Raw genomic sequence first — 15,243 nt, 5'->3', positions numbered from 1 at the left:
CATCCAACCCAAATGTAACTTTAAGATGGCCAGTGCTGTACTGTGTATACATGTCAAAGCTTTGGCAAACCAGTGAGTGACTTGTGGCATCAGTCAAATGTAAAGCCACCTCAGTAGCAGGTCACCTCCCATCCTTACCCTGGGAGGTAAATGTCTGAAGCAGGACACCAGGCAGCTACTCTCCATTTTCCTGACTGAACTGTCAGCACTAACTCACCCCCTCCCCCTTTTCTTTGTTTTAATCCCCACACCATAATGGCATTTTGCTGGCACATGTTACAAAAAACCATTTTCAGCAGGAATTGTTAACGAGAGTTCAGAAAACCATTAGAATCCTCTCCAGTGATGATTTGAAGATGTGGGCACAGCCATCCTGCAAGGGACTTCTGTATTTTTAACTTGGATCATAATACCCAGCTGTGTATTGTGCAGTGGGATCTTAGTAACCAGATCAACTATTTCATTAAACAAAGACAAACCAGTTCAATGATGAATAACTTTTATTTCCATGTATTGTGACAGTTAGAGAAAACTGGGAATTAAGCACAACCAAAGCATTCACCACCAGAAGTTGGTCACACTTCATGTCCACCATGTATAGAACTAATGGTTCAAGAATCCCCATCAACTCAGGCTGTGCTTGTCAAACATGTACTCTCCCATGCCATTCTCAGGGGCTCCCAGTCTCTTCAAGTTGGTGATGTGATCTCCAAGCTTCTTGATCATCTTCACTTGCTCATCCAAGTAGTGGGTCTCCAGGAAGTCACACATCTGGAAGAGGAAAACAAAGTACAATTAGCTCAGAGGAGACATCAAGGGCTTTCAGAGCTTCACCGCCCATGGAGATTGGCCTTTATCCTCTACTGGATAGGGTAACTGGTACAAGTGCTGCAGATAAATAGGTGGATTGGACATCAGATTAGATTTACTCCAGGAGTAATGCATTTACCAATTTAGAATTGGAAAGCAGAACCCCCTTCAGCTACATCTTAATCCTTTGGTGCCCCAATTCCAATCTGCTTTTGCACTGCCTCAACTCTGCGAGATCCTGATGTTTAAGTCATGTGAAAGATCAGCAGAAACCTATTGGGCATGGAGATACTGCTAAAGATCAGTGAACAGATTAAGCTCCCCAGATAGCCTTCAACTCACCCAAAAACATGGCAAGTGTCAGCCATGGCTTACTGGTAGCACTGCCTCTGAATCAGAAGGCTCTGGGTTGTCCCATTTCAGAGAATTGAGAAAAAATATATCCAGGCCAACACTTCCTGGCACACTGAGGGAGTGCTGCACTGTCAGAGGTGTTGTCTTTTTGATGGAAGGCTCCACAAGGTCTTTTCTGCCCACTCAGGTGGAAGTTGAAGAACCCATGGTACTATTTCAAAGAGTTGGGGTATTTCCACCAGTGTCTTGACCAATAAGTTAACATCTGGTCATCTATCAAATTTGTGTGGGAGCTTGCTGTGCACAAATTGGCTGCTACATTGCAATAGTGACTGCTCTACAAGAGTAATTTATTGGCTGTAAAGCACTTTAGGACACAGGCCAGAAAGTTACTTTAAATATGAGTCATTAGAAACTTACATGAGGGTCTGTGTTCCCTGAGGAGTGTTTGTGCAGATCCAGCAGACTCTGGTTGACATTCTTCTCCAGCTGCAGAGCTCTCTGCATCGCCTCCAGACCATTGCTCCACTCATCCTGTGAGGGGGAGAAAATATCATACATTAGCAAAATTAGTAACAGTAGATGAAATTAGTTAAGATCAATTCATTAGCCGCAAGCATTTCAGCAGCTAGTAAGATCACAAGTCAACGTCACTTCTTGATGCTGGAATCCAGGGGACTCCCTCTGGATTTTACCAGTCTGCTCATCCCAAGAGACATTTTGGTAATAGGTTATTGGACTTTAGTCACAGTGGTATATGCTTTAAGGTGGACCATCCTAAAAAACCATTCCAAATGAGGTCTATCTAGTATTAATTGCAGCAACAGTTTCTTGCTTTTATGTTCTATGCCTTAGCATGAAGCCTACCATCCAATTAGCCTTTTGTACTGGCAAGCCAGCTTCTAATGACATCTGTACTGGGACACACCCAAAATCCCTTCACTCATCCTCCTATCCTTACCTCTGATGTGGACTATCATTGAACTACATCTGCCATCAGACTCACCCACTTCATTCCATTCTACCCTGTACCCAATTTTTGCTCCAGCTCACTATAAACCCTAGGTCAGCAATACCACTATTTGCAATTCTAGATCATATGTACTAGTGGTCACCATCCAGTGGTCTATTTTATCCCAACTGCCTCCTGGTCCACAGTTTTATTGGAGTCACAAGGTTGCTTCTAATTCCATGCATTCCAATTTTAGCCAGCAATCTCCTACCTTCTGAAAATCCATACATACAACCATCATCAATCCTCCTCTAGGCACAACTTCCATCACTACAGTAAATCTATTAGGTCAGGCCTAACTAGCCTATTTTTTCTCAACAAAACCAAGGCAATTCTTTAAAGTTTGCTGAATCTAACCTTGATGTCCTCCAGGACAATACACCCCCCACACCAATTCTGGAATTTCATCAGTTTCTCAGCATGCTTACATTCCTCATGGTGACTGCTCCTTGAAGAACTCGGCAAAGTGACGCAGGGCAACATCATCCCGGTCAAAGTAATAGGACTGTGGGTAGAGACAAAATGGAAAGGAAGACACAGGTCAGACCTAGATTACATCCATGGCCAACTCAAGTGGTAGCAACAGCATGGTCAATAAATTACCCACTCTCTACTTCAATACCTTGTCAATTAAGGGATTATATTGACAACAAAAAAAACACTTGCAAGTCAAAGTCAGACACTTCAATTCCCTCACTAAAAGTAGCTCAACAGAACAAGAGGTCATGTTTGTAGAAAATATTAGTGAGCATTGATGCTTTTCAGATTAAAGCACTCAAACTACACTTGGGTCAATTTATCAGTGGTATTTCCTTTTATTCCCCCCCCCACAGAGGAAAGCCTAAAATCAGTGAAGATCAAAACTCACTCAGCAATTTAATACTTGGAATCACTGTTTAGTGGAAGAGAGATCCCACCTCAATGAGACATTTTAACACAACAGGTTTCTCAGGACATTGCTCAATTAGAAAAAGGGAGAAAACTGGCCCGAACCAGCCAATCGGTCACTAACTAAATTTAATTGTTTCCATCCAAGTTGCAAAAGTTGACCAGGTTTATGCATCTTCAAGATGAATTCTCTATTAGAAACCATGCGGCCTTGGAGATAGTTTCAGATACATCAGAATAGGACACAGCCATTATAGAGCAGGGAACAGTCCATTAATGTGTTAACAGTATTCACTGGATTAAGACTGGGGGGGGGGGGGGGAAGGACTATAGAGAGAGAGAGACACTCAAACCCATTCATTGACCTGGAGAAATTCTACCTGCTTAGAATACAATCATGTCACAGCCTTAATTTTGAAATAAGACCAAAAAATACAAGACTCACCATGGAAAGATAAACATAGGAGGAATAGAGCTCCATGTTGATCTGCTTGTTGACAGCATCCTCACCGTCCTTGTGGTAGTTCTGACACACTTGCAAAGCCATCTTAACTCCTCCTGTTGATAAGTTCTAACAACACTAACATTGTCCCTCACAAGCTCCTGTATTTATACTAGTGGGAGAGCCTGCATTTCAACAGGGTATGACATCACCAATGATGATTGACAATCCCTGAGAGCCAGTCAGGGTCTTCCATCAATCCAGGCACTAATTGAGAGGGGGTGGGGTGTGAGATACCCAGAGCCAATCAGAGCTGTGCAATACAGGCCAGTTTGGATGATTATTCTGCGCTCGGACCAGAGGAACAGGAAGAGGCCATTCAGCCCCTTGAACCTGTTCTACCATTGAATTAGATCACGGCTGGTCTGTATCTTAACTCCATCCACCCGCCTTGGTTCCGTAACCCTTCAAATCCTTGCCGAACAAAAATCTAACAATCTTAGTTTTGAAATGTTCAATTGACCGTCACCGTTTTGGGGGAGAGAGTTCCAGATTTCCACTGCCCTTTGTGTGAAGAAGTGCTTCCTGACATCACCCCTGAACGGCCTGGCTCTAATTTTAAGGGTATGCCCCCTTGTTCTTGACTCCCCCCACCAGAGGAAATACTTTCTCTCTCTCTACCCTATCAAATCCATTAATCATCTTAAACTCCTCAATTATAATCACCCCTTAATCTTCTATACTCCAGTCAATAGAAGCCTAGTCTATGTAAATTCTCCTCATAATTTAATCCTTTCAGCCCCGGTATCATTCTGGTGAATCTGCCCTGCACCTCCTCCAAGGCCAATATCTCCTCCCTGAGGTGAGCAGCCCAGAGCTGAACGCAGTGCTCCAGATGTGGTCTAACCAGAGCTGTATACAACTGGAGCATAACCTCCACCCCTTGTATTCCAGCCCCCTGGAGATGAAGACTAACAGTCTATTAGACTTCTCAATTATTTTCGTACCTATCCACTAGTTTTTACTCATTTCTGTACACGGTCCCCTAAATCTCTCTGCTCCTCCACAGTTCCAAGCTCCTCACCATTTAGAAAATACTCTGATTTTTCTTTCTTGGTTCAAAGTGGTTGACCTCCCACTTCCTCATATTGAATTCCATCTGCCAGTTTTGCCCACTTCACTTAGTCTATCAATGTCCCTTTGCAACTTTCTGCTCCCATCTACATGACTTACTGAGCCACCTAACTTAGTGTCAGCAGCAAACTTGGATATACGGCTCTCCGTTTCTTAATCTATGTCATTTATAAATAGAGTGAAAAGCTGAGGCCCCAGTACACCACTAGTCACATCCTGCCAATTGGAGGACATACCCAGTATCCCTACTCTGTCTCCTACCTCCTAACCAATTCCCTTCCCATGTCAAAAGGTTGCCTCCAATGCCATGTGCTTCCATTTTTCCTAATATGTGTGGACCCATATCAATGATGTCATTGCTGTTGGTTTCTTTGACTTTCCTCAAACTGAATCTGTAAGTGTCTCTATTCTCAGAATCAGAGCTTCACAACATATCTCAAAGAGCTCAATGAGTTTGCAAATGGAAATCCCACCCTGTAGATGGTGTCGAGCACAACCGTCTCTAAGTTAACCCGTTTGTGTTGGAGTTTATCTTCCACATCAACAGTAGTCCTAATTCCATGTGCCTGCCCTGTTGCTATTCCATGGTATCTAATCTTTTTCATGCAGGTCTCCCCCATCCCCTGCCAATCAAGCCAATATTTTTTGTACCTAGTCTAACCATGTCTGCTCGCTCAGTCCTTGAGAGAATATGTAATGGGCTCTTTTGTCTCAATTTAAAATGGTGTTCATTCCCTTTAGGTGAACTATCTTTGGACAACATTAATGGATGTTTAATTTCTGGCATCTTCAGGGAAACTGAAACATTACCACACTGTTTGTGGGTTAAGGGCAGTCTTTCTGAACAAGTTGCAACAATTAGAAATACACCAAGTGAAGTATGGAAGATAACAAAGGAACTATTTGAGTAGAATGAACTGGTGGATCCCTATTCAAGTAGTGGTTTTATACTTGAAATGTCAATTGTCTTGCCTTTTCTTGACTAATGCTGCCTGACCAGTGTATCTCCAGCATTTACTCATCCCAGACATTGGTCAGTATTGCCCTTGGAGAAACACAAGAGCAGCCTACCCACAGGAAGTTTAAGGTGGCCAATGCTGTATTATGTATACAGGCCAAAAAGCTTTAGCAATCCAGTGGGTGGGGGGGTGGGTGACTTGTGGCATCAGCCTAATGCAGACACCTCAATTGCAGTTGTCTTCCCCTCCCTGGACCTGACAGATACAAGTCTGAAGCAGGAGCAAAGCAGATAATTTCCAATTTCCAGACAGAAGAGCTCCTGTCCACTTCCCCAGTTTCTGAAGCTTCATGACATTGCAGCAGTGATGGGCAGATTAGAGTCGCAGGAAATCCCCTATAAGCTTCCCTGTGATAATGCAGAGATATGAGCACAATGATCCTGGTTGGCACTGGATTAAGTTTAGGAAGCTGGACTGGGAGGGACATTTATAGAATATATAGTTTTAAAGGCATGTTTAAAAAGTTTCAATGGGATCAGGCATTATCCAGCAAGGCATCTTGGGGGATCTGAAATAATCAAATCAGCTACTTAATTATACAAATAAACCAGTTCAATGATAAATAACTTTTATTTCCATGTACAGTAATTGATGAGGAAACTGGGAATGAACCACAGCCAAAGCATTCACCACCAGAAGTTGGTCACACTTCATTTCCACCATGTATAGAACTAATGGTTTAAGAATCCCCATCAACTCAGGCTGTGCTTATCAAACAGGTACTCTCCCATGCCATTCTCAGGGGCTCCCAGTCTCTTCAAGTTGGTGATGTGATCTCCAAGCTTCTTGATCATCTTCACTTGTTCAGCCAAGTAGTGGGTCTTCAGGAAGTCACACAACTGGAACATGAAAAGAAACTAATGGGTATAGTTAACTCAAACAGATGCTCCTCAGGATCAAGAGATTGTTGATTTTTTTGGACTGGGATAATGGTAAAAGTTGTGCACACAGGGAATTTGTGCATTTAGCCAGACAAGACCAAAATTACCCACAAGTGGAAAGTCATCAACGCCATTAAACCAAGAGTGAACGGCAAGAATTCTTTTGATGCCTCAGATGCCAAGTGCCCTGGGGGCAGTTTGGTGATCAAAGTCTACAGTGCAGATGGTCTGGTGCCCAAAATAAACTGTACAAGTGAGAAACACAAACCTATATGGAAATGCTTTCTACCAATGTAGACTTAAGTGGCAGATTCCAAGATCACCCTCAACACATTTGAAACATTAGAACCTTACATGAGGGTTGGTGTTCCCAGTGGAGAGTTTTTGCAGATCCAGCAGACTCTGGTTGACATTCTTCTCCATCTGCAGAGCTCTCTGCATCGCCTCCAGACCATTGCTCCACTCAGCCTGCTCTGGTTTCTGAAAGGGAAGAACAATCTGGTCAGCAGGTTCAGCTACTGGAAGTGAAAGTCCAAGGGATGTTATGTTCAAGGACAACAGGGTTAGAAGCAACAGAAGTTAATCGGTGCAGCTCAAGACTAAAAATACGAGGGAGGATTGTGAAGTCATAAATCACTGGATGGCGTTGGAGACCATTACTGGACACTAGATCAGTTCATGGATTCTGCTCTGCCAGTGTGTTAGCCAAAGAAGGTCCAATCACAAGTACCTGCCTTTTTGATCTAATCCCAAATACACTCCAAGTAGCTAGCTCTCCTTTTTAAAACCTCAATTGACTTTTCATCCATGAGGTCTACAGCTGTGGCCCACATTCTCCTCAACTTGAAGCTTCTCTCCCACATTCTAAGATTATCCTCATGTCCCTATTTACCCCATAAATTCTCCAGCCTGTTTACTTGGATTACTCTAAACACCATCAAGGAGAATGACATTTTGGTGATGCTACAATGAGATTGGACCAATTGGTCAAAAAGGTGGGGCAGAAAAAATAAACTGGAATGCAACACACCAAGTGCAATGAGCAGCACCAATTGCAGTAAAACTTCTGGTATTATCTCCACTCATGACAGGCCAGCCAGCATCCAATTTACCAGCAACTGCATTTTGCACCATCAATGTGATGTACCTAGATCCTCATGGCACTTTAAAATCTACCCATCACCACAAGATTCTGCCTTTAGAAGGTTCTTCCATTGTACTGGGAAGCACAAACATCTGCCAATGTGGCACCCTTTAGCAGTGCATGGAGAATAGAAGACAACATCCCATTTTAGGAGCTTTGACTTGTTCTCCCCATCTCCCAAATCCAGGTAATTTATCCCAGAGGCCTCAACAAAAGGGAAAGAGTGTGGTTAACAAAAATACTTACTATTGTCCTTCAACCCAAGTTCTTCCTCTTACCACGCCAGTTTCCTATCCAAGTTACCAGTTTTCTTCCAGTTTCAGGCACCTCAAAGTTTTAACTAGTAGTTTACTGGGTAGGAACACAAATTCCTTCTTGACAGCCATATATATTGATCCTCCTATATCCACTAGCTCAGGTGACCCAAAGATCATCAAAGCCATACCCACACATCCTAAACTCCCTCAACAGTAGCAATTTTACTCATTAAATCTCACTGGCTTTTAAGAACTTAAGGGTGTAATGACAAGAAACTAAACTATTTAAAATAGAGAAAACTTCTTTTAAGCAATCAAAGTTGCATCACAGAAGACTTTAGTTAAAATCCAACCTTGATGTCCTCCAGGATGACACGACCTCCACGCCGATTCTGGAATTTCAGCAGTTTCTCAGCGTGCTCGCGTTCCTCGTGTGACTGCTCCTTGAAGAACTCGGCAAAGTGACGCAGGGCAACATCATCCCGGGCAAAGAAATCAGACTGTAAAGAACATTTTTAACGCATTATGCCTGACCCAGATCTCACCTACATAAAATTCACACACACCACTTCCTTCCTCCCCTCCAGTTAGTGAGTTCACAATTTCTTTGGGAACAATACCATTGTTAACTAGCAAAATTAATTCACTTCACTAATCTTTGAAAATGTATAGCATCCCCTCCGTATATAAAAAAAAATTAAACTAGAAACAGAAAGCAAAATTACAACTCAAATTAAACACCTGGGCAAGTAACATCTTACTTTCTATTCAAATCTAAAATTGGTGGAGAAAGAAAAATTCTTCATTCTAGTAGTTTTACAATCTGCAATTTAGTACGAGAGAGATCGAAATACAGTGTGGAAGGATTCAATAATTCTCAAAGTACTTCAAGTCCAATTAAAGAGAGAGAAAGCTAGTGAGCACCTGCCAACATTTCACTCACTACAGTCACCCCACTGAAACTGAACTTTGTTTCATGTCAACAAGCACTTGACCAGGTTTGTGCTCTTCTGTTAAACTCGGGCAACAGCCGAGCAAGATTCATATATTAAACCTGTCAATAGAGTGCAGCGACAGTACTACAAGGAGCAGGCAATTAACTCAACAAGATCACCCTGTACTACACACCTGAAGTACTCACCGCCCAAAGATTTTTCCCCAGATAAGGAAGACAAGAGAAATATAGTTTAAAGCCAGTTCATTGAACTGGAGAATTTCCAACTTTTCAGAATACAGCAACAAGGAATACAAGACTCACCATGGAGAGATAAACATAGGAGGAATAGAGCTCCATGTTGATCTGCTTGTTGACAGCATCCTCACAGTCCTTGTGGTAGTTCTGACGCACTTGGGAGGCCATCTTCACTATTTTCTGTTTTATTATTACTGCTCACTATCACCTACAAAGTTCTAGAACTGACTCTTTCAAACACAAGCTCTTGTATTTATACTACTGGGACAGACTGTGTTCAAACCAGGAATGACATCACCAATAATGATTGACAATCCCCGATAACCAGTCGGGATTCTTTCCTGAATCCAGGCACCAATTAACAAAGGAGAGGGGGTGTGGGGAGGTGGGTGAGACCCAGAGCCAATCAGAGCTTTGCAAAACCGGCAGGTTTGGGAGATCAGTCTCGGTGATGTCACTGTTTTGGGTTCTTCGACCTTCTTCAAATCTGAAAGTCTCTCGTTTGAATTAAATGACAATTTGCTGCTTTTGCCGAAGGGGCTTTTCACAATCTGGCCAAGTTTGTTGCTTGCGAGGAACTGTGGTGCCGAGACAATACTCAAAGCAATCAAGTCGTCTTGAGTGAATTTGCAAACCAACATTTGGAGAGAGAAATGGGAATGAGAGAATGAGAGGGAGTGAACGTTACTGAACACAGTGTCACCCACAGACACGTCTCCATTTGCTCCAGCGTGTTTTGGGACAGGCTTGATGGGCCAGCTGGTCTTTTCCAGCCTGTCAATTTGGTACGTTAGACGAGTCCTTTTACAGCCAGCGTTGAATGAGGCGAAAGAATATCTGATTGAAATGATGAGACTCAGATGTGCTCTAACTGTGGCTCATTATAGATACATACGGCACAGAAGGAGGCCATTCGGCCCATCGTGCCTGTGCCGGCTCTTTGAAAGAGCCACCCAATTAGTCCCACTCCCCTGCTCTTTCCCCAGAGCCCTGCAAATCTTTTCCTTTTCCAGTATATATCCAATTCCCTCTTCAAAGTTACTATTGACTCTGCTTCCACCAGCCTTTCAGGCAGTGCATTCCAGATCACAACTTGCGGCGTAAACATAATTCTCATCTCTCCCCTCTGCTTCTTTTGCGATTCATGTTGGCGTTTCTCTGTGATCCAAAGCCTTGACATCTGGTTTCATTGCAGAAGTGGTTCAGTCCTGCATTAGGTGACGAGAGCCGTTCTCTTGGATTAAAACTCAGTTTTAGATGGGCCGGACAGGGTGGTAGTGATTCAGATCTGGAACCACCCATCACGCCACAGGCACTACACTGATGGGAGAGATGCCACCAATGAGCACAGTTGACCCACTTGAACCTAAATTGTATCTGGGTATTTACACCGGTACTGGCCAAAGGGGATCCGAGATGCGGTGAATGTCCTGCAGTGGCGAATTGCTTTGACCAGACTGATGGACATCACACGGTAACACTCAATGGCCACCCAGGTGGGCACCAGACACTTCAATTGAGGCCTGTGGTTACTGGTTCTGAGGGGGCTTTTGATTGATCCGTTCCACAGGACCGCTTTAAGCTCAGTATCACTACCTCGAGGGAGTAGGAATGTCGATAGGTACAAAAATCCCAGGGTGGTGAGAAGCATCCTTTGCCATTTATGAATTTTCACACAACAGCAAAGATGGAATGTGACTGGAACTGCCTTTCATCGAAGCAAAGACATTAACGTGGAATGACTGAAGACTGCAATTTCACTGCACTGACTGCAGTTCTCAACTAAGTTCCTAAATTAACTTGTAAACACTGGTGTGCTGCAGCACCTCAACATTTGAATCCATTCCTAGGGGTTACGGAGACAAATGGCGATCCAATTGGGTTTGGAAAGGATGATTGCTATTTGAAATGCACAGTGGGTCTAAACACAAATGGATAGATTTATGGAGGAGCTGCTGGTATTGGGTTTATTACTTGATGGAACAGAAAGTGTTGAGGGGTGTAGGGCAGGAGAAATATCTATTTAACTTGTTTGGTGTTTTAAGTTATTTGCTTTGTGCATTTAATTAAATGTATTTCCTCCTTCCCAAAAGATTACATTTTGTTGGAGTGCAGCTCCAGAGGTGTAACTCTTTCCTTTAATGCCTTACCCAATTCCTTATTCAAGTGGGAGCCTAGATAGAAATGTTAATCAATGGAGAGAAAGAGAGAGAGAGAGCTCTGTTACAAAACCAAGTTCAATTCTCTCCTGAAACAGAATCCACACCTTTTTCACCAAGAGGCCAGTGGCTAGTGAGTAAATATGACATTTCGGGTAGATTTCCCAATTGTAGTCCCCTTTAGTACCATGGGTTCAGGGAGCTCAGGCAGTGCTGGTGTCCACAGCCTTTGTGCTACTTTGGCCACATAGCTTATCAGAAAGTCTATAGCATCAGTGATTAATTTGGTTTAGTGAGCGACCCGCAGTGATAACTCAGAATGGGATTGGTACGGGCACAAGCTGACTAACAAATCCACACCCAAACCTCTCTTTGCAGGGCAGAGACTGTATTGATTTCTTTGTGGGTTCAATGACGAGACATTCATGAAAGAGAATGAGTTTTAATCTAAAGTCTGTTCAACTCTTTTATACAGCTTTTACAGGAGACATCAAGCTAGTGATGCATCTAGAATGAAACTGAAACTCAAACTCCTGCCTTGCTTGTCTCGGTCACATGACCTCTGTGGGTCAGGCACAAGCAATCAATACCTGCAATTATGCTGGTAAGGGATGATAATCAAACAGGCAAATAACATCACTATTTGCTGATATCATTACATCTCCCTTTCTTAAAACAAAAGTATTTTACTTTTAACTAACATGTTTTCTTTGTATTAATCTGCATTTTAACTGTAACACTTAATGAACTTACATTATCATTATCATGATCAAGGTTTTTTAACCTTGCTTTGTGTGTTCACATGAAATATGTAAATACACTAGAACTTGAAGAAAGAATAAGATAACATTACTTCCTTCTATAACAATAGTCCTTAAATTTGCTCAATGAGTCTCTCAGGAGGCTTCACGTGTCTTGAGGATTTTCTGATTGATTGTCCTTGAATCTGAGTTGTTGCCTCAGGTGATTGGTTCTCAGCTGTGTGATCAGGCTGTTCAACAGTATCAGTCTCTTGACCTGCTGTGGCTGGTCCCATGAGAAGATCTCGATGATTTCTTCTCAGAACAGCACCCTCATCTGTCTGAATGGTGTATGATCTTGGTTGAACTTCACTCAGGACAGTTCCCTTCTGAGTCCATGTGTTTGTTTTGTCTTTGAACCTTACTTGGTCACCAGTGTGGAGTTCAGGTAGGTTTTGTGTTCCTCTGTCATAGTAGTACTTTTGCTTTTCTTTCTGTTGTTCTTTGAACTTCCTCACTTTCTCCCCCTCTTTTGTTTTCAGGAGGTTCTCCGGGATGGGTAGGTTTGACCTTAGCCGACGTCCCATAAGGAGTTGGGCTGGTGACTTACCACACTCGAGCGGCATTGTGCGGTATACAAGCATGCTCTGGTAGAAGTCAGTTCCACTGTCTTTTGCCTTGTACATCAGTCTTTTCACTGTGTCTGCGGGCTCTCCTGGGTCAACAGCTCTGGACAACGTGTCTGCTGTATACATCAGCTTACCCGGTGTGTACACAACATTCAGTTCATCATAGACTGTCTCTCCTTCGCTTTCCACAATGAGGACTCTCTTTACCAGGTTCAGTCTCTCACAGGCTTTTAAACCTAGTATGGCTTGCACATCCTTTGGCACCACGATTAATGCTAGTGTGTGCTCTCTGTCCTTGTGTGTTACTTTGACAATGCATCTTCCTTTCACTGGTATTTCAGTACCTGAGTATCCTGTCACTTTCACTTTGATTCCATGTATCTTTGGTCTGGGTCTAATTTTCTTAAAATCAGTCTCTGATATCACATTAACTTGTGCTCCAGTATCCAATTTAAATGGAATGTGTATGTCATTCACTTTTAGTGTCAACATCCAGTCTCTTTCTTCTTCTTTGTTTTCAGACACAACATCTACATTGAACTCCTCTATCTCGCTTTCATCTACTGCATGGACCTTGCTTTGTTGCATTTGGTTCTTACAGCAACGGGCATAATGGTTGTTCTTGTTGCAACTATTGCATGTTTTACCATATGCTGGACACTTTTTTGGTGGATGCTGTGTACCGCATCGACTACATGACTTTCGATTGTCCCTTTCATTTTCGTTCGCTGGCCACGCCTCTTTTTTCACATTGGCGCTCTTTTTGTTAAACGGTTTGTATCCGTTCTTTCTCACTGCATCCACGTTGCAGCTATTGTCACTGAACAGCTCCTTTGCCTGCAACTTCACAGTCTCTGTAGCCCTACACAGTGCTATGGCTTTTCCCAGGTCTAGATCTTGCTCTCTTAGCAGTCTTTCCCTTAGACCATTATTCGGAATACCACACACCAGTCTGTCTTATCAGCGAGTCTGTCAGTCCCCCAAATTCACACGATTTGCTTCTGTTTCTCAGTTCAGTCACATACTGATCAATAGACTCTCCCGTTTTCTGTACACGTGAAAAATCTGTGCCTCTCAAATGTCACGTTACGTTTAGGTATGCAGTAGGCCTCACACTGTTCCATTATTTTATCTAGCTTCATTTTGTCTCCATCAACAGCGAATGTGAAGTTATTATACACCTCCAGCGCTTCATCACCCAAGACATGTAAGAACAGCGACGATTTATTTTTATTACTTTTCTCGTCAGCTCTGATTGCCGCTAAATACAACCCCACACGTTGTTTGAATCTCCTCCAATTTTCAGCCACATTACCTGTCAACTGAAGCATCGCCGGAGGAATTAAACCTTCCACTTTTTCACTTCGTTAGCTAGTCTCCAATGGTAAGCAACGATGTTCTCTCTTGGCTTGCTAATATGTGGAGAGCTGATTTAACTTCAGACTTTTTCTCTTCATCTCTTTCAATCACTTCTGACACCATGTATTGATTTCTTTGTGGGTTCAATGACGAGACATTCATGAAAGAGAATGAGTTTTAATCTAAAGTCTGTTCAACTCTTTTATACAGCTTTTACAGGAGACATCAAGCTAGTGATGCATCTAGAATGAAAGTGAAACTCAAACTGCTGCCTTGCTTGTCTCGGTCACATGACCTCTGCTGGTCAGGCACAAGCAATCAATACCTGCAATTATGCTGGTAAGGGATGATAATCAAACAGGCAAATAACATCACTATTTGCTGATATCATTACAGAGACCATTGTTAAATAGGACTGAGCCTTGGACTGAAATGTTGCAAGACTGATTGACTGCAAAACATTCCTTGCACTTTAACATTACAGCAGCTGATATTTGGTTGTATTGAAGAGTTAGAGAGAGCTGCCATTGACACAAAGGGCAGAGAGAATATTCATCACCAGTGGGAGCAGTTACTTGTATTCCCGCTACCTTGGCCCCAAGCTCTAGAGTTCCCTCCCCAAGCTTCCCTCTCCACCAAGACGTTCCTTAAAACTTACCCCTCACTAAGCTTCTGGGCACCTGTCCTGTCTCAGGTGGCTTGGTGTCAAGTTGTGTATGGTAACACTCACTAGAAAATGCCTTGGGACAATTTACTACATTAAAAAGGAGCTATATAAAAGGCAAGTCATACTACAGCATTTCTCTTTACATCAGGTGCAACACAATCATGGAAATGCATGAATACAATTTGCTCTCCAGGTTTACACAGAATTGAAGTTAGAGCCTGAATATCCAGCTCAATACATCAGAATTACACTAGAAGAAAATGCCTCTCTTCCGTGGCTACGTTCATAGCCGGGCGGCCCTGGAGAGGGAGCACGAGGGGTCCGCCGACACGCTCGAGACCTTCCGCAAACAGTGGGCACCACAGGGACTGGAGTGCTTAATCACCGCGAACAACCAAACTTGCAATTTAATAAGTTAGTGTATTTATTAATTTACAGTTTATTTGTTCATACCCAAGAGTAAACTAGAAGAGGAAAATAACCCAGTTACACAGCCCAGTGTAGCTCTTGTCTGAAGTAAGACAAATGTTAATCAGAAAATAAGCAACCACTCAAA

At 42.8% G+C, this 15,243-nt stretch overlaps 2 protein-coding genes across 2 annotated transcripts; both read right to left on the bottom strand.

Annotated features, from left to right (window-relative positions):
- Positions 1-482: 482 nt before the first annotated feature.
- Positions 483-1,714, bottom strand: LOC147099785 (ferritin, heavy subunit-like). Its single transcript, XM_085969374.1, has 2 exons — positions 1,585-1,714; positions 483-771 (listed from the first exon to the last, which is right to left on the bottom strand). Exons 1-2 carry the CDS (start codon positions 1,669-1,671, stop codon positions 625-627), a joined length of 234 nt encoding a protein of 77 aa, XP_085825500.1. The 5' UTR covers positions 1,672-1,714; the 3' UTR covers positions 483-624.
- A 4,496-nt stretch (positions 1,715-6,210) lies between these two features.
- LOC147099784 (ferritin heavy chain-like) lies at positions 6,211-9,774 on the bottom strand. The gene is made up of 4 exons (XM_085969240.1): positions 9,592-9,774; positions 8,295-8,441; positions 6,895-7,020; positions 6,211-6,498 (listed from the first exon to the last, which is right to left on the bottom strand). The coding sequence occupies exons 1-4, from the start codon at positions 9,772-9,774 to the stop codon at positions 6,352-6,354; spliced, it is 603 nt and encodes a 200-aa protein (XP_085825366.1). The 3' UTR covers positions 6,211-6,351.
- Between the last annotated feature and the right edge of the window lie 5,469 nt (positions 9,775-15,243).

This window comes from Somniosus microcephalus, chromosome 28 (genome assembly GCF_052327205.1).
Source record: "Somniosus microcephalus isolate GS21.2 chromosome 28, FLI_Smic_1.0, whole genome shotgun sequence".
Taxonomy (NCBI): Eukaryota; Metazoa; Chordata; class Chondrichthyes; order Squaliformes; family Somniosidae; genus Somniosus; species Somniosus microcephalus.
The sequence above is the reverse complement of the archived record's forward strand: the minus strand, read 5'-3'. Positions and strand labels throughout refer to the sequence as shown.

What these genes read in the sequence shown, in the direction of transcription:
- LOC147099785 (XM_085969374.1), bottom strand. Translation starts at nt 1,671, where the DNA reads ATGCAGAGAGCTCTGCAGCTGGAGAAGAATGTCAACCAGAGTCTGCTG. An exon ending in CAGGGAACACAGACCCTCAT is followed by an intron (nt 772 to 1,584) that starts GTAAGTTTCTAA and finishes TTCCTCTTCCAG; the next exon opens with ATGTGTGACTTCCTGGAGAC.
- LOC147099784 (XM_085969240.1), bottom strand. Translation starts at nt 9,774, where the DNA reads ATGTTGGTTTGCAAATTCACTCAAGACGACTTGATTGCTTTGAGTATT. An exon ending in AGGTCGAAGAACCCAAAACA is followed by an intron (nt 8,442 to 9,591) that starts GTGACATCACCG and finishes TGTTCTTTACAG; the next exon opens with TCTGATTTCTTTGCCCGGGA. An exon ending in CTGGGAACACCAACCCTCAT is followed by an intron (nt 6,499 to 6,894) that starts GTAAGGTTCTAA and finishes TTCATGTTCCAG; the next exon opens with TTGTGTGACTTCCTGAAGAC.